The sequence below is a fragment of the Rhinatrema bivittatum genome, chromosome 5 (genome assembly GCF_901001135.1).
Source record: "Rhinatrema bivittatum chromosome 5, aRhiBiv1.1, whole genome shotgun sequence".
Taxonomy (NCBI): Eukaryota; Metazoa; Chordata; class Amphibia; order Gymnophiona; family Rhinatrematidae; genus Rhinatrema; species Rhinatrema bivittatum.
In genome coordinates this window covers 252,883,904-252,902,641 of record NC_042619.1, presented here as the reverse complement: position 1 = coordinate 252,902,641, position 18,738 = coordinate 252,883,904, and the positions used below count along the sequence as shown (strand labels likewise).

General features: G+C 46.2%; 1 protein-coding gene across 3 annotated transcripts in view; it reads left to right on the top strand.

The window, feature by feature from the left end:
• Window positions 1-18,738, top strand: part of XPO7 (exportin 7) — a 314,334-nt gene that overhangs the window by 126,155 nt on the left and 169,441 nt on the right. For all 3 annotated transcript variants that reach the window (XR_003857049.1, XM_029603861.1, XM_029603860.1), the window contains 6 exons: window positions 2,754-2,827; window positions 3,590-3,709; window positions 5,016-5,162; window positions 5,387-5,559; window positions 16,618-16,811; window positions 17,427-17,532. Coding sequence is in view for 2 of the 3 variants with exons in the window: in XM_029603861.1 (XP_029459721.1) it covers window positions 2,754-2,827; window positions 3,590-3,709; window positions 5,016-5,162; window positions 5,387-5,559; window positions 16,618-16,811; window positions 17,427-17,532 (814 nt within the window). In the remaining variant the exon portion in view is untranslated. The remainder of the gene's footprint in view (window positions 1-2,753; window positions 2,828-3,589; window positions 3,710-5,015; window positions 5,163-5,386; window positions 5,560-16,617; window positions 16,812-17,426; window positions 17,533-18,738) is intronic.

Below are 18,738 nucleotides of genomic sequence, written 5' to 3'. Positions count from 1 at the left end.
GGGGAGTGGGAACTCGCGGAGGACGCGTTTCGACTCATTTGTGCAAAGTGGGGGATCCCCGCCCTGGATCTGATGGCGACATTCATGAATGCCAAAGCTCCTCGTTTCTTCGCTCGTCACAAGGAGATGGGAGCGGAGGGCGTGGATGCTCTAGTACTGCCTTGGCCGGATGTCCTACTGTATGTGTTCCCTCCGTGGCCCCTCATCGGCAGGGTCCTACGTCGGATAGAGTTACACCTGACAGAAGTGGTGCTCGTCGCTCCCGAATGGCCACGTCGTCCGTGGTTTGCGGATCTGATAAATCTGGCATTAGAGGAACCCATTCGATTTCAGTATGTCCCGGATCTGCTACATCAGGGGCCCGTCTGTTTCGACCAGCTTGAATGCTTTTGGCTAGCGGCATGGCTTTTGAGAGGCAAAGGCTGAAATCCAAAGGATATTCGGATGCGGTGGTAACCACTCTCCTACGATCCCGCAAAGTGTATACGTCGTTATGTGCAGGTATGGAAAGTATTTGAGTCATGGTGCCTTGATTGGGAGGTGGTTCCTGCTCATGTGTCCATTTCGGATATCTTGTATTTTCTTCAGGACGGTTTGGCAAAGGGCCTCTCCTGCAGTTATTTGCGGGTCCAGGTGGCGGCACTGGGATCTTTGCGAGGTCGGATCCACGGTGCACCTTTGGTGTCTCACCCAGATGTGGTGCGGTTCCTTAAAGGGGCAAAAATCTACGTCCACCATCCCGGCGGCCTTGCCCTTCCTGGAATCTGAATATGGTGCTTAAGGCTTTGTGCGGCGCTCCCTTTGAGCCTGTCCGCAAGGTCACCTTGAAGGATTTAACTCTAAAGGTGGTGTTTTTAGTGGCTATTGCCTCAGCAAGGCGGGTTTCCGAGCTTCAAGCCCTGTCTTGTCGAGAGCCCTTTTTGCGGATATCAGAGTCGGGGGTGTCGCTACGCACGGTACCTTCATTTCTTCCTAAGGTTGTTTCTTCTTTTCATTTAACTCAGACGGTAGAACTCCCATCGTTTTTGGATTTGGTCAGCTCAGATCAGTTGTCTAAAGACCTGTGAAAATTGGATGTAAGACAGACGCTGTTGTGCTACCTGGAAGTTACCAACACTTTCCGGGTATTGGACCACCTCTTCGTACTTTGGAGTGGGCCTAGAAGAGGTAATGCTGCTTCCAAGTCTACCATTGCTCGCTGGTTGAAGGAGACCATAATCTCGGCGTATCTATTGCAGGGAAGGTCTCTACCGGTGGGTCTACGTGCTCATTCTACACTATCTCAGGCCGCATCTTGGGCGGAATGCCAGCAAATATCTACAGAAGAGATTTGTAGGGCGGCTACATGGAAATCTTTACATACTTTTGCCAGACATTATCGTCTGGATGTTAAGGCTCCAGGAAACGCTGGATTTGGGGAAGGAGTGCTCAGAGCGGGCCTCTCAGGATCCCATCCCAATTAAGGTAAGCTCTGGTACATCCCAGGAGTCTGGACTGATCTGTGGTACTACAGAAACGAAAATTATCAGGTAAGAACCAATTTTCTTTTGGACACGCGTCCTTAACCCCTGATGCAATAAGGGAATCAGCACATCCAAAACACGTGTCTAAATCAAAGCAGAGCTAATAGTGCTCATTACATGTAAATGCCATGCTGATGAGGCTGCTATTTATTTATTTAGACTATTTTTCACCTATAATGAAATAATCGAGCTAAGCGAACTAGATCCTGATGTAAAAGAAAGTCTTTACAGCAGTAAGGTTAAGAAAGCGGACGCTCCATTTACGAGCATTCATCTTCCTGACCTGCACACAGCCAATTCTCCTGGGCACCCGATGCCAAGGAGACGCTAGGGGTGCAGAATTTCCCCTAGCGCCTCCTTTTTAACGCAGTGTCTCGTTTGCCTACTGTGTCACATGCCCAGGAGAAGTGGATAGGCGCATGTTAGGAAAGCGGCACTTAATCATGAGCACCTGTTTTTCCCACGCGGATATTGCATCAGCCTGTAAGAGGTCTGTTCGGTGCTACCGGATGATGCCACCCATGTCTAATTTATACTCTCTGTGGAAGACAGTTTGTGGTAAGCAAACTTACTTTTGTTAACTAAATTTTCCACCTTCTCCAAAAATCCAGAGGTACATCTTTTTTTTCTTGACTACTGGAATAAATTGCTCTCCCTGCCTGAGGGGCATCAGTGGAGTCTCATGATTAATGCAGTTATAAAATGAAATTCCTCAGGTTCTTGTCCTATCCCTGCCACTCTGACCTTGCCCCTTAACTTACCTCCCAGTCATGTTTTGTATGAATCATAACTGCTGAGAACGTTATGTCGAGACTGACACGTTTCTTGAGAGCCTCAGAACTTGTCTGTGGTGTATACCTTACCTGTGGCCCATGCTCAGGAGTACCTTGGAGTTAATGTACTCAAACTACAGGGAGAGGCAGAATGCTTGTGTGCTGGCAATAGGCAGACACTGTTCTCCTACTTTTCAACAGGCTTTCATCCAGCTGTCTGAGTAAGGGTCTTTGTTCTTTTTATATGCTTGGGGAAGGGGAAGTATTAGGTAAAATGTAGCTGTAATTCTCAATACAAAATGCTGGAGCATGTCCTGTCACCCTTTTGCTTACTTAAATGTGTATATGGCCAAGGTGGAAGTTCAGGGCTGTAGTGGGAAGCTTTCTGCAGTAATTTGCTGTTTTTACTGTGAAATAATGTATTGGCTGCATTAAAGTTTCTCTCTTCCTTTTCCAGCATTCTTGGATTCCTCGACACTGCAGCTTTTTTTTGATCTCTATCATTCCATCCCTCCTTCCTTTTCACCTCTGGTGAGTTCTCAGTCTGTGGTGAGTGTCCAGCCCAATAGCACAGCTCCATGGCGAGGATTCTCGGAGTCCCTTATCTATTGCAGTATAAAGGAGACATTTTGATTACTTGTCATTCTTCAGTCCTGAGCCAATCTCTGAAATTGGCGACATGAAATCTGGGAGTCATTACTAAACAATGTTACATAGCAGAGCAGGTTTCTCCCAGCCTGACAGTGAGCAGGGAGACTTCATTCTTTCTACAGCCACTAAAGTGTGGAGAAAGGGGAGAGCTGCTATCTGTAGTGCTTTCATGTTACTGAATGCCAAAAATTAAATGAAGCTAACATTGTTTACAGTTTTTCTAAGTATTCTTTTGTGAGCAGAAGTTGTGGGCAATTGCTAGCTTGGGCCATCATTGAAATGGTTGGTTCCTCGCTACAGCTGATTATAGTAGCACAGAATAAATGCATATACAGACATCATTACCCATAGGGTGAAAAGTGAGTTGTCCATCATAGCTAAATATTATGGACCACAAACAAAGGTGTCTCTTTAAATGTAACCTGGCTGCTGGTCTGAAACTGTTGAAATACTTGTTGCTTATGAAAACCAAGTTTGGGAGTAAATCCAGAAAAGTACAGTTCTACATCACATGATTTGGGAGTGCTTCAGACCACAAAGACTGGTCAAGAAGTTTTAAAATAATTTATTAACATAGTAAATGGAATCAGACTGCAGACCTTATCCCTTAATGTTGTGCTTTTTGTCTCTGTCCCCTTTCAGGTCTTATCATGCTTGGTTCAAATAGCATCAGTACGCCGGTCCCTTTTTAACAATGCTGAAAGAGCCAAGTTCCTTTCACATCTTGTGGATGGTGTGAAGCGAATACTGGAAAACCCACAGGTGAGAATGTTGGAAGGTCCAATAGGATCTCATGTAAAGGCCTTTTAAAAGTATATTCCCCAAATCATCTTCCTCTACTCTCTCCACATTGTGTCACACCCACCTTTTAACTGGGCATACTGCTAACCAATCTCATTGTCTTGGTGAGAGAGGGGAGAAAGAAAGGTGTTTCCAGACCATGGTCTGTTTCAGCAGAGCACCCTTTCCTCCTGTAAGGAAGAATCTTAAACCATTCACGGAATGTAATCCTCTTTCATTTATTATAACCATCTTTTACAAATGATAGCTGTTTATAGAGAATGATACCAAAATAGTTCCATGCCTGAAATACAAACTCTGAAAGAACTCAAGATTAATTTGCTGGTAGAAAAGAGGAATATGGTAGAAGCATTCAGATATTTTAGCAAGCTCCAATAAAGTACCAGAAGGTAGCATTTTCCACAGATAAAGAAATTCAAGGTCAAGGGGCCATGATGTGAAGTTGGAAGGAGGCTGAGAAGAAATACTTCTTTACAGAGAGGGTGGGGGATGCATGAAATAGCCTGCCAGTGGAAGTGGTGGCAACAAAATTGGTGGCAGAATCTGAGCATATCTGGGACAGATACAAAGAGTAGTGATAAAAGGAGAAGTTGAGGGGAGAGGCAGGATCAAAGAAATTGAGGGGGGTGGTGCTGGATTTTGTTCGAGATAATGAAACTTTATATACTTTATACCAAAAACAGAAGAGGGACAAAAAAAAGAGAGATGCAAATCCATCATGCTCTGGTGGTACAGCTACATTAAGATCCTAAGCAGAATAAAAAAGGTCAGCCAGCACTCAGCCATGGAGGACATTTTCAGGTATAACTGGGGGGAGGTGGCAAATTTCTTAGCAGGGCAGCAGGCTCACTTGGCTATACTCCCCAACTAAGGACCAAAAGGCTGTTAGGTGTCCAGCTTGTATGGCTAAAGCTTGGAAATATCCTTAGCTAGAGCAATGTAGGCAGGGCCAAGTAGTTCTTATCCTATGATGTCTGTATTACTATGTATATGTTACTATGATGTATATTTGATCAGTGTAAGCCTCATTGGTGTGTGTTTATGTAAAATTATTTGGGTGGTCAGTGTTTTTTGACTAAAAAGAGTACCCTGCATAGTGTCTTTGTGAAGCTAGAAGAATGCCTGTGGACCCAGGCTGATCTTATAGCAGGAGCTCCCTTGCTGGGAGCATCATCTTGTTCAGCATGAGATGTGCACTGATCTAAGTACAGTACTGCTACAGTTCTGTGGCAGATGAGTGATGAGAGACTTAATTTTCTTCCTCCAGAGTCTGTCGGACCCAAACAATTACCATGAGTTTTGCCGGTTGCTGGCACGATTGAAAAGTAATTACCAGCTAGGAGAACTGGTGAAGGTGGAAAATTATCCTGAGGTGATCCGATTAATAGCCAACTTTACAGTGACCAGCCTGCAGGTTAACAGCTCGTTTCTTCATCCTCTTCTGGAGCGTGTCTCTGTATTATGTGGCCCTTGGGTAACAGCAGGTGCACATCCTGCAAGGGGGAGGGGGGTAGGGTTGATTGTTGCAACTATACATTTTTCCTGTCCCTGAAGGTCAATGCATGTGCATGGAATTCAGAGACCATTTGTATGGTGCTCTGAATTACCTTTTGTTTTTAATGGTTTCTTCCCCTACAGCACTGGGAATTCGCCCCCAATAGTGTGCATTACCTCCTGAGCCTCTGGCAGCGGCTTGCAGCCTCCGTGCCGTATGTGAAAGCTACAGAGCCACACATGCTGGAAACATATACACCAGAGGTCACGAAAGCATATATAACATCCAGACTAGAATCCGCACACATCATTCTCAGGTATGGGAGATAAGAGCTGCAATCCGCCTGGAAGACAGATGTGTGCTTTCAAATGGGCCGATACAGTAAAAATTGTGGGAGAGCGGGCGCTCACAGGCCACTCTCCCTAGCGTCTCCTTTTGGGCAGGAGCAGCATCTGTCAGCAAGTTTGGACAGGAGCGACGTCTGTCAGCAAGTTTGACAGCCGACGCTCAATTTTGCCGGCGTCTGTTCTTAAACCCGCTGACAGCCACGGGTTCGGAAACCGGATGCTGGCAAAATTGAGCGTCCGGTTTTCAAGCCGCGGGCCCATTTTAATTTTTTTTTTTTACTTTTGGGACCTCCGACTTAATGTCGCCAGGATATTAAGTCGGAGGGTGCACAAAAAAGCAGTTTTTACTACTTTTCTGTGCACTTCCCCGACGCCGGCAGAAATTAATGCCTACCTTTGGGTAGGCGCTAATTTCTTAAAGTAAAATGTGCGGCTTGGCTGTACATTTTACTTACTGTATCGCGCGGGAATGACTAATAGGGCCATCAACATGCATTTGCATGTTGCGGGCGCTATTAGTCTGGGGGGGGGGGGGGGTTGGACACGCATTTTCGACGCACTATTACCCCTTGCTGAATAAGGGGTAAAGCTAGCTAGCACCGGAGTGCACTGTACTGTATCGGCCTGCAAGTGAATTGCTGCTTACAGTGTTAAAATCTGCATTCTGAAAATGTGACTTGTGACCACTAAAGGATTTTAAGAACCTGCTGGTTCTCCAGTGTGTGCTGTTAAGTTTGGGTCCAGTGGATTTCTTTGATCCTCATTTTCAATCATTGCTTATGAGTTGTGTTAGTGCCTAATGTGGGCAAGAGAGAGTATGCATTAGGGGGTGTGATGTTGCTGTAGAGGGCTCTGGTGCATTGGGAACTAGCATGTCCAAGTTGGCTTTTTTTTTTTTGTTTAAATAATTCTGTCTACAATTTCCTGTTTGTACTTCGGATCAGTCCAGACAAGTGGGTTTATGCATCCCTATCAGCAGATGGAAGCAGAGAATAAAAACTTTGAGGCATTGCTACATAATCAAGTGCTGCCTGCAGTCCCTCAGTATTTCTCTGTCTTCAGCAGATGGTAGAGGTGCAAACCTGCAGTCTGGAGTTTGATTTAAAAAAAAAAAAAAAAAAAGGAAGACAAGAAGATTCCTGGAAGGCTCCCCGAGGTGTTAGGTTCCCTTGTGGGCTATTCCTTGGGTGGAGCAGGGCAAGCGGGGGATTGGTGACCCCTGAGCTAGCTCAGCCCTTATTGGTCAGGGGAGGTGAAAGCCAGGGGTCCTGGTTCCCTCACCCCCTCTGAGTCCTCACCTCCATAGTCTGCTCCCTCCGCATCCAAAAGCAGGGAAGTAGCCCTTTTCTTTGTGCTTTCCTTGTTTGCTGGTTATTTCCTTTATTTGGTGTCTGTGCCTTTAAAAAAAACCAAAAAAGACGACGCTGTGAAGGAGCTGCTCAGGTACTGATCTGCCAAGCTGCCGGGAGGCAGGGTTGGGTGAGTGAGGGCAAACGTCTCTCGATCGCTGGGCCAGGGGCTCAATTAGCATTGGGGCTCGCTCGCCAGCGGGGTATGTTCAGCAGCAGGGGCTATTTTTAGGCCTGACCATGATTTAGGATGATGCCCGATTAGTGTGAGAGAGGTTGTTGCGGTGTGGCAGGGGTTTGACTCGGTACAACCACGGAGGGTGCCTCAGGAGTAGCTGGGACCTCTATGCCCATCGGGGGGCGGTCGGCCACACCAGTGCTGCAGGCCCTGGAGTGGTTGGAGACACCGGCAGCCATTTAGAGAATACATGCCAGGATCTAAGAGGCTGCTTCAGAGCCTCGGAACTCCCCTTCCCCGCTTTTGCCTGTTGATTTAAGCCCCCCTGGTGGCAGGGGACGGGACTGGACGGGGGGGGGGGGGGGGGGGACGGGGACAATGGACAGGGTTGGTCTGATTCTGAGCAGTTTTCAGTGGATCTTGTCCTGCTTCTTCACAAGGCTTATTTGGCTGAGAAGGAGGCAGCATCCAGGTGGCTGCTTCCCAGGAAATCCCGAGATCCTGCATCTCCTTGAGCTGGGAGATCCATGGCTGAGGATGGGGACAATGTCAGGTGAGTCGGATGGGCCCGATCAGTGGCAGGATGCTGCGGTGGAGCAGACAAAAGACCCAGTCAATGAGTTAGTGAATCCTTTTGGATGAAGTCCTGACTGCTGAGGGTGACTGCCCTCAGCTAGTTCGGTTGTTCCGCAGGGAGGAGTTAGGTCCACTGGTTCCCCAGGTATTGGAAGATTTGGGGATTAGGGGGTGAACCCGGTCCTGAAGGGACTGCGGGGTGCCTCCTAAGGCGGTTTTTTTTCTTTACTCAAGAAAGTGAAGAAGTTAGTGGAATGGGAGTTTTCCTGAAGCAGGCCAGAAGGTAGCCAAAGCTATGGCTAAGCTGTATCCCTTGTTGGAACAAACCTGGGAGGACTCAGATAAAGAAGGGGTGACTCGGTCCTGGGGGGATTAAGGAGACCCCCTAAGGCCTTTCCATTCCAGATGACAGTGAAGAAGCTGGTAGATCGGGAGGGAAAATCTCCCGAGGTAGGCCTGGAGCTATGGCGAAGCTATACCCCTGGCTGGAGCAGATCTTGGAGTCCTGGAGAGTTCCCAAGGTGGATGCAGCCATGTCAGCGGTCGCTAAGAAAACATCTTTATCCCAGGACAAGCAGGATGCTAGTCCTCACAGATGGGTGACGTCACTGACGGAGCCCTAGTGCGGGAAAACTTTCTGTCAAAGTTTCTAGAAACTTTTGACTGGCCCTGTGAGGCCACTGAGCATGCCATGATATTCTCTGCCACAGGGGTCTGTCTTCAGTCTTCGTTTTTCCGCGCTGCTGTAGGCATCGCGGAGCAGGAGCCGTTGCGAGTCTCTCACAACAATTTCTGACTGAAAAATCACATTTTTCTATAATATTCTCTATCATTGGAGTCTCTCGGGGTTTTTCCACCGGCTGGTGAGTACCTCGGTCTCATATTTTGCTCTTTGAGTAAAATATTTTTTTCTCACAAATTCCCATTCTTTCATCGACGTCTGTCGACCTAAAAATGGCTACGGGCTTCAAAAAATGCCCTGTATGTAACAGGACAATGTCTATCACCGACCCGCACCTAGAGTGTGTAATGTGTCTCGGTGAAAAACACGGTTAACAATTGTCCAAAATGCGCGGAAATCTCTGTGAAGGGAAGGAAAGCTCATCAAGAGAAAATGGAACATTTGTTCCACCTTCAACTTATTCCATCTCACTCGATGTCATCGAAGTAGTCTCTGGCCAGAGCTACTAAACGCGTCTAACTTAAAAAGCCTCGCCCAGAAGGATCGGGAGATCATCTGTCCCCACAGTCATCCACAGCATCGATGAAGTCCGTCGATCAACATAAAACGAAACATCGACGTCCATCGACATCCGAAACATCCATTCCCCAGGAAGAATCGATGGCGAAGCGGCCACGGAACCAAGAAACATCGGTTCTTCAGCACCTGGGCCTCTTCTACCAGAACCATCGATACCAGATCCTGCACAGGGCTCTGTGCAGGATCTGACACCTCAGCCTCCGCCAACAGTTGTAATACCAGAATTGTCTGACCTCATCAGACAAGCGGTTTTATAGGCTTTAAAGGATCAACAAATAACTCCAGCGGTCCCGCCGATGCACACAGCATTGATGCCGGTAAATTTACCTATGCCGGTGGTACCACCGATGTCGATGTCGACACAGAGGACGAGCATAGAATCGATGACTGCACCGAAATTCATCACGGCATCGTCATCGATTTACGCACAGATACCGTCGACCTCTTCGAGGCCGATCTCGATGCCAACACCGTTGCCGTCTTCGACACCCTTGCAGGCACGTCCAACAACACCTGCATCGATACCAACCACTATTCCATCGATGCAACCACCATCTGAAGATCCTGAACCCCATGATCTGGCATTTTTTCAACGACTCTTACAGAGATATCAAGATGTCATCGATACACTTCCACCAAAAACATTGGAGGACACTTCTCCATTAATACCCTCTGATGATCCACAGCCAGGACCTTCAGGCCTTCATCACCCACCCAGGTCTTCCCCACGATCTCCATATAGAGACGATCAAGATGACTCTTGGGATGATCAGCATACTGACACATCTTCTGAGGACTTCATGTCTGAGCCTTCACCTCCAGACCAAAGAAAAAAGTCCCCACCAGAAGATTTGTCTTTTTCCACCTTCATACAGGATATGGCAGACACCATTCCTTTTAAGCTGACTGCAGAACAAGATACAAGGCAACAAACTTTAGAAGTCCTTCAGTTTGTTGACCCGCCAAACCAAGTATTGGCTATTCCAATACATGAAGTACTTTTGGATCTCCAACACCGGATCTGGGAGCACCCATGTTCTGTCTCAGCAGTAAACAAACATGTAGACACTACATATTTGGGACAGGCAGCTCCAGGATACCAAAAACCACAGCTACCACATCAATCTGTGGTAGTGGAATCTGCCCCCAAAACATCTAAACGTATTCGCCCACACTCCTCAACCCCACCTGGTAAAGATCACCGGTTTCTAGATTCCCTTGGAAGAAAGGTGTATCAAGGTGCTATCCTGAATGCCAGAATCTCTTCTTATCAACTGTATATGACACAGTATCAGAGAAATCTCTGGAAGCAGATGGAAGAATTTACCACATCTTTGCCTACACAATTTCAGGAAGCAGCACAGGCCATAGTCCATAAAGGCCTAGAAGCCGGAAAACATGAAGTGAGGGCGGGCTACGACAATTTTGAAATGGCTTCCAGAACAGCAGCTGCTGGAATCACCGCTAGTCAATGGGCATGGCTTAAGGCCTCGGACCTCAGGCCTGAGGTCCAGGATAAACTTGTTGACTTGCCATGTGTGGGGGATAACTTTTGGCGAAAAGGTCCAAGATGCCGCGCAACAACTAAAAGAACATACAGAGACCTTTCGTCAGTTGTCACAGGTTCCACAAGACCCCTCTACACAGCCTGTTCGACCACCTAGGAGAGAAACCAGACGCCCATACTACCCCCAAGCCTCTAGGGGCAGGTCGACTAGGCCGCAACAACGTTCCCAGGCCAGACAACCGAGAGCTATTCGCCCGCAACCTCCTCCAGAAACAGGACCAGCTGCGGGTTTTTGAAATACACACCAGAGAACAAACCCATCTCCTAAATCCTCGACCAGACCAGTAGGAGGAAGAGTATCCTATTTTCACAAACATTGGCTAAGGATAACATCAGACCAATGGGTACTCTCCATAGTCTCTCGAAGTTACAAACTCAATTTCCTCTCATTTCCACCAGAATCTCCACAGAGTTTCTTCCCACAACAAGATTCTTAGCTAATTCATCTACAAGCAGAATTATCCATCCTTCTGAGAGCCAGGGCTGTACAGCTAGTGCCCTGGACTCAGCAGGGCAGAGGATTCTACTCCCGTAATTTCCTCATTTCAAAGAAAACCGGAGGCCTACGTCCCATCCTAGATCTCAGAAATCTCAACAAATTTCTGAAGAAGGAAAAGTTCAGGATGGTTTCTCTAGGCACCATGTTTCCACTTCTTCAAACAGGAGATTGGCTTTGTTCTCTGGATCTTCAAGACGCTTACGCTCACATTCCAATATTCCCTCCTCATCACAAGTACCTGCGCTTCATGGTGGGCCATCAACATTTCCAATACAGAGTTCTACCATTCGGACTAGCCTCTGCTCCCAGAGTATTCACAAAATGTCTGGCAGTAATAGCAGGACACTTGCACAAACAGTGTCCATGTTTTTCCATATCTAGATGACTGGCTCGTCAGAAGTCAATCTCAACAAGGAGCTCTCACTTCTCTCAGTCGAATGATTTCTCTACTTCACTCCATGGGTTTTCTCATCAACTATCAAAAATCCCACCTTACGCCATCTCAGCCACTTCAATTCAAAGGTGCAGACTTGAACACTCTCCTATCAAGAGCCTTTCTACCCAAAGATCTGGCAAAGACTCTTTCCCTCCTGGCAAAATCCATTTACTCACAGAAACAAGCGACAGCTCATCAGTTTCTAACCTTACTAGGCAATATGGCCTCCACAGTTCGTCACTCCTGTGGCACGGCTCACCATGAGTTACCCAATGGACTTTAAGATCACAATGGATCCAAGCCATTCAACCTCTACATTATCCAATTCAAGTGACCCACCAACGCAGATTATCTCTACTTTGGCGGACAAACATGGACAACTTGTGCAAAGGCCTACCTTTTCAGCAACCAATCCCACAGATAACTTTAACTACAGATGCATCCACCTTGGGTTGGGGAGCTCACATAGACAATCTCCAAACCCAGGGGACTTGGACAAACCTCGAAGCAACATTCCAAATAAATTTCCTGGAGCTTCAAGCTATACATTATGTGCTGCATGCGTTCAAGGACTGCCTTTCACACAAGACTGTTCTAATTCAAACAAACAATACAGTAGCCATATGGTACATCAACAAACAGGGAGGTACGGGCTTGTATCTCCTTTGTCAAGAAGCTGCACAGATTTGGGCCTGGGCCCTAACACACTCAATGTTTCTCCAGGCCATTTATCTGGCAAGAATCCACAACGTAGTGGCAGATCAACTCAGTCGTCAATTTCAACCACACGAATGGTCCCTGGATCCCTCAGTAGCGACCAGGATCTTTCAACTTTGGGGTCATCCAACAATAGACCTCTTTGCATCACACCTGAATCACAAAGTGGACAAGTTCTGTTCTCTACACAAACAGAAAAACCAGCTAGCCAAGGACGCCTTTGCTCGCCCTTGGAACTCAGGCCTTCTATACGCGTATCCTCCGATACCGCTCATAACCAAAACTCTAGTGAAGCTACAACAGGACAAGGGCTCTATGATACTCATAGCCCCGTATTGGCCTCGACAAGTATGGTTTCCCACACTTCTAGCCATCTCTATCAGGAATCCAATTCGCTTGGGTGTAGCTCCCACTCTCATAACTCAGGATCAGGGTTGGTTGCGCCATCCCAACCTGCAATCCCTCTCCCTGACAGCATGGATGTTGAAAACTTAATTTTACACCACTCAATCTTTCATCCAAGGTATCTCAAGTACTTCTAGCTTCACGCAAACCTTTCACACGAAAGAACTATTCTTCAAAATGGAAGAGGTTTACTTTGTGGTGTAGGCAAAAAAGTATATATCCTTTCGCCTGCCCCACAACTTCTCTATTAGACTATTTATGTCATCTTTCAGACTCTGGTCTTCAGATTTCATCTGTTAGGGTACATTTAAGTGCAATCTCAGCTTACCATAACAAGCTGGGAGATGCACCTATATCCACGCAACCTCTCGTCACTAGGTTCATGAGAAAAGAACATAACATGCCATACTGGGTCAGACCAAGGGTCCATCAAGCCCAGCATCCTGTTTCCAACAGTGGCCAATCCAGGCCATAAGAACCTGGCAAGTACCCAAAAACTAAGTCTATTCCATGTTACCGTTGCTAGTAATAGCAGTGGCTATTTTCTAAGTCAACTTAATAGCAGGTAATGGACTTTTCCTCCAAGAACTTATCCAATCCTTTTTTAAACACAACTATACTAACTGCACTAACCACATCTTCTGGCAACAAATTCCAGAGTTTAATTGTGCGTTGAGTGAAAGAATTTTCTCCGATTAGTTTTAAATGTGCCACATGCTAACTTCATGGAGTGCCCCCTTGTCTTTCTATTATCCGAAAGAGTAAAAAACTGATTCACATCTACCCATTCTAGATCTCTCATGATTTTAAACATCTCTATCATATCCCCCCTCAGCCGTCTCTTCTCCAAGTTGATCAGCCCTAACCTCTTTAGTCTTTCCTCGTAGGGGAGCTGTTCCATTCCCTTTATCATTCCTTTTATCATTCAAGATTTAACTCACCTTAATCCACCAATTCGGCCACCTGTCACAGAATGGGACCTGAATTTGGTCTTAACAAGACTCATGCGTTCTCCCTTTGAAACCCATGAATTCCTGTGATCTTAAATTTTTCACATGGAAAACTATCTTCCTCATAGCAATTACATCTGCTAGAAGGGTTAGTGAGTTACAAGCACTTGTCACATACTCACCTTACACAAAATTCCTTCATGACAGAGTAGTTCTCCGAACATATCCAAAATTCCTTCCCAAGGTAGTTACGGAATTCCACTTGAACCAATCCATAGTTTTACCAACATTCTTTCCAAGGCCTCATTCTCATCAAGGAGAAAGAGCCTTACACACCTTGGACTGTAAACGTGCGCTAGCTTTTTACTTAGACCGCATGGCAGTCCATAGGAAATCTACTCAACTGTTTGTTTCTTATGATCCAAACAAACCGGGTAAAGCAGTGGGTAAACATACTCTATCTAACTGATTAGCAGATTGCATACAGTTTTGCTATGAAAAAGCAGGCCTTCCTCTCCAAGGGCGAGTAAAGGCACATATTCAGTAAGAGCAATGTCAACCTCAGTAGCACACTATCGTTCAGTGCCAATCCTTGACATCTGTAAAGCAGCAACATGGAGTTCTCTTCACTCATTTGCAGCTCACTACTGTTTGGACAAAGAAGGACGACAAGATTCAGCCTATAGACAATCTGTCTTAAAGAACTTGTTTCCAGTCTAATCCCAACTCCTCCTACAACCAACCTGTTGTGATCTTCGGCTACCTCATTTCAACAACACTACTTCAGTGTTGCTTCACTACAAAATGACTCTGCCTCTAGCTTGCTAATCACCCATCTGTGAGGACTTGTCCTGGGATAAAGCAAAATTGCTTACCTTGTATTAGGTGTTATCCCAGGACAGCAGGATGTAGTCCTCACGAAACCCACCCGCCACCCCGCGGAGTTGGGTCTCATACCTTTTATTATTTTATTTTTGCTAAAACTTATTGCTACATACGAGACTGAAGAGAGACCCCTGTGGCAGAGAATATCATGGCATGCTGGGAAAGCTCAGTGGCCTCACAGGGCCAGTCAAAAGTTTCTAGAAACTTTGACAGAAAGTTTTCCTGCACTAGGGCTCTGTTAGTGACGTCACCCATCTGTGAGGACTACATCCTGCTGTCCTGGGAAAACACCTATTACAAGGTAAGCAATTTTGCTTTCCTGTACATACTCAGATCATTCCAGACCAGTGGGTTATGTATCCCTACCAGCAGATGGAGTCTGAGAACAAAAATATTGGACACTGCTACATAAGAGAGTGCCACCTGCAGGCGGACTTCCTCGTCTCCTTGATTCAGGCCAAGCAGGGCAGATCAGCGGTGGGCCTCATGGCGACTTCAGGAAATATGAAAATGGATCGAATTTTTTTTTTTTTTTTTAGTCGCAGAAGGGAGATCGGCTTGAAGGGCATTGATGCTCTCGTTCACCTGTGGCTGATACACCTGTTGCTATACGTGTTTCCACCGTGGCCTCTCATAGGTCAAGTGTGACGGTTCATCGAGCTTCATCTAGGCAGGGTGATTCGGTGGCTCCCGAGTGACCATGCCGGCCGTGTTTGCGGACCTTCTTTGTTTGGCGGTGGACAGTTCCATTCAATTGGCCCATCTGTCAGAGGTGTTGCAGCAGGGACCTGTATTTTGTGACCGGGAGAATCACTTCTGTCTAGCAGCTTGGCTTTTGATAGTGATAGCTCCGCTTGAAACATTATTTGGAGCCTGTGATTGCGATTTTTGCTTCAGGCAAGGCAGCCTTCCATGACTTTGACTTATGTCCGAGTGTGGAGAGTCTTTGAATCTTGGTGTTTACAGAACAAGGTGCAGCCTTTGAAAGTGGACATTCCACAGATTCTAGGGGTTTTTTGTGTCTGGTTTTGCCTATAATTCCCTTCGGGTTCAGGTGGTAATCTTAGGTTCCCTTCGAGGTAGGATTTAGGGAAGACTGCTGGCATCTCCCCCGAATGTGGTTCGTTTCCTCAAAGGGGCAAAGTGTTTGCGTCCTCCCGTTCAGAAGATTTGTCCAGGATGGAATCTGAACTTAGGTGGGTTTTTTTTGGTTTTTTTTACCTAGGGTGGTTTCCTCCTTTCACTTTAACCTAGTGATTGAGTTACCGGCCTTTCCGAATTTGTTTGCGAATGCTTCTATGGCGACGGGGCTTCACTTGCTGGATGGGCACAGAATTCTTTGCGATATCTTAAGGCGACAAAAGCCTTTTGGAGATCTGAACATCTTTTATCCTGTGCTAAGAAGGGGAAACAAGGCGCCTAAGGGCACTATTGCATGATGGCTGAAAGAGACGATAGCTTCGGCTTACATCTGTAAGGGCCGGTCAGTGTCAGAGGGGTTGAGAGCGCATTCCACTAGGTCGTAGGCAATCTCATGGGTGGAGTGTCTGTTTTCTCCACAGAACGTTTTTCATGCGACAATGTGGTCTTCGCCTCACACTTTTACCCAAACATTTACCGCTTAGGTGTGTGGCGGAGGAGGTGTCTTTTGGGGAAAGTGTGTTGCACATGGGTCTTTCGAGTTCCCGCCCAGAATAGAGGGGTTTGGGTACATTTCACTTGTCTGGATTGATCCAGTGTACGAATAGGAAAGGAAAATTGGTTCTTACTTGCTAATTTTTGTTCTTTAAGTACCACGGATCAGTCCAGAGACCCGTCCCCATTTTTTGAAAGACTTCTTCACTTCTGGATGTTGCTGAGCTGATAGGGATATATTCAGAGTAATGAGAAGTGTACATAGTTTCAAATGTGTGTTCTGTCAGGTTAAGGGGGTCTAGTTTTTTTCAGGAGGCTCCAACCTTTAATCATCTGTTCACCCCAGGTATATTGGAGTTTATTAAGGTAGACAACTTGGCTTGGGTACAGGTCAATACTGAGGGGACTGCAGGTGATACTCTCGGTTATGTAGCAGTGCCTCAAGTTTTTATTCTCTGCCTCCATCTGTTGGTAGGGATGCATAAACCCACTTGACTGGACTGATCCATGGTACTTCAGGAACGAAAATTTGCGGGTAAGAACCAGTTTTCCTTTCCCACTCTTTGTAGGGATGGCCTGGAAGACCCCCTGGATGATACAGGTTTGGTCCAGCAACAGTTAGACCAACTGTCCACCATTGGCCGCTGTGAGTACGAGAAGACGTGTGCCCTCCTGGTGCAGCTCTTTGACCAGTCAGCCCAGTCATACCAGGAATTGTTACAGACAGCCAGCTCTAGTGCAATGGACATTGCTGTACAAGAAGGTGAGCCCAGTGAAAGTACCACCATGCCCACTCCACCCAGTTACAACCAAATATAAAGTAGGATGAGAAGAACAGTGTTATGTTCAGGGCCTGTGCAGGATATTTGGTGCCCTAGGCAAACCTTTGTTTATGTACCCACTTCCCCCAATGTATCTATGGTTGGCAGCTCCAGCACAGTTCTCCCTCCTACCGGCAACTGTGGCACCAGCACAGCATTCCCGGTTTGTTGGTATTGGCTCTTACACAGCAGCTTTCTGGCCTTGCGCTGGCAGGATTTTGCCACCCCCAAAATTGTTGTGCTCTAGGTGACTTCCTAGTTTGCCTAATGGAAGCACCAGCCCTGGTTATGTTAGCTTGTCTCCTCTCATAGAATTTGAATTGTTCTGTCCCATGTATCAGCAGAAAAAGATCATTCAGCATATCTAGTCTACCCATCTACATTGGGTGGGTATGCATCGACTTGTCTCATCCTGTAAGAGCACAGTTTGTTTCATGGGCATTTTTATGTCTGGCTTTGGTGTTTCAGGATTTCATGATGTTCTGTGTCTAGGCAGGTAACATCTTCTGTGGCGAATTGAACATGCCTGCATTTTAATGAGCTCGCTGTGCTTGCAGGTCGCTTGACGTGGCTGGTGTATATAATTGGAGCAGTGATTGGTGGCAGAGTTTCATTTGCAAGCACAGATGAGCAGGATGCAATGGACGGCGAGCTTGTATGTAGGTAAGAACCAAGGAGGCTGTTACAAGAGAAGTTTTGCACCCATGCCTCGCTTTGCCATCTCTGCATGCCATGATTCTTCATCCTCACCACATTGGGTCTTTGCCAAGGGACCCCCTTCCTTATCCTGCTAGACCAGCCCGGATATATGGGTTTATACTACCCTGCCAGCATATGGCGACAGAACACAACTTTTCCAGTAACCTCATCACGGCACTAGCAGCATGGTCTCTTCTTCCCACCCCTATGGCCCAGAAGAGGAAGTGTTGTGCAGCATACAGGAAGAAGAGACCATGCTAAGTTATAAGTGCGTGTAGCATTGGTCCAGAGTGAAAAGAGAAGCAATGATGGGACTCCTTTCTCAAGACCACGAGGGTTGGAACAGGAGGAGGAGGAGGCGGCGGCTGCTGCTGCAGTTCTTCGGTGGAGGGAGAGAGAGTGAGTGAGCATGTGTGTTTGAGACTCTGTGTGTTTGTGTGTATGAGAGTATGCATGTAAGTGAGAGAGAGCATATGTAAATGTGTGATTGAGAACCTGTTTGTGTGAAAGAGTGTGTATGATTAAGAGCCTGTCTGTGTGTGAGAAACAGCATGTACGTAACTGTGATCGAGAACCTATGTGTGTGAGAGAAAGCATGTATGTGTGTGATTGAAAGCTTGTGTGTAAGTATGAGAGAACATGTGGAAATGTGATTGACAGTGAGAGTGAGAGAGCATGCATGTGTATCTGTGTGTGATTGAGAGCCTATGTGACTTAGAAAAAGGAGAAAGTTGCAAGCAAACTCTCCCCCCTCCCCTTCTCCTGTTAATTCACATTAATATCACGGCACCTGGAAATCAAACATTCCCAGGTATGGAGAACAGAGCATTTTCTTATCCTTATTTTTAATTATTGGGTCTTTGTGTCTGCTGATTTGAAATATTTTATTAGTGTCTGGATATTTCTTATGAGTTTTTAATTATTGGACATTCCATTCATTAGCTGTTTTGAAATCTGTTTATTATGTTTTACTGCTATAGATTTTATATTTCTTGATTTGTTTTATTAGGACTGGTGGTGTTTTTCTTTTTCCTTTATTGCGCTGCATACAGTGTCTCTGGCTTTTTGCGGTTTCCAGTTCAGTTTTATTTTGCATGTTTCTATTTATGCTTTATAGTCTCTTTATTCTTTGTTAGGTGAGGGTCAGCAAATGTGATTTAGGTGAGGTTT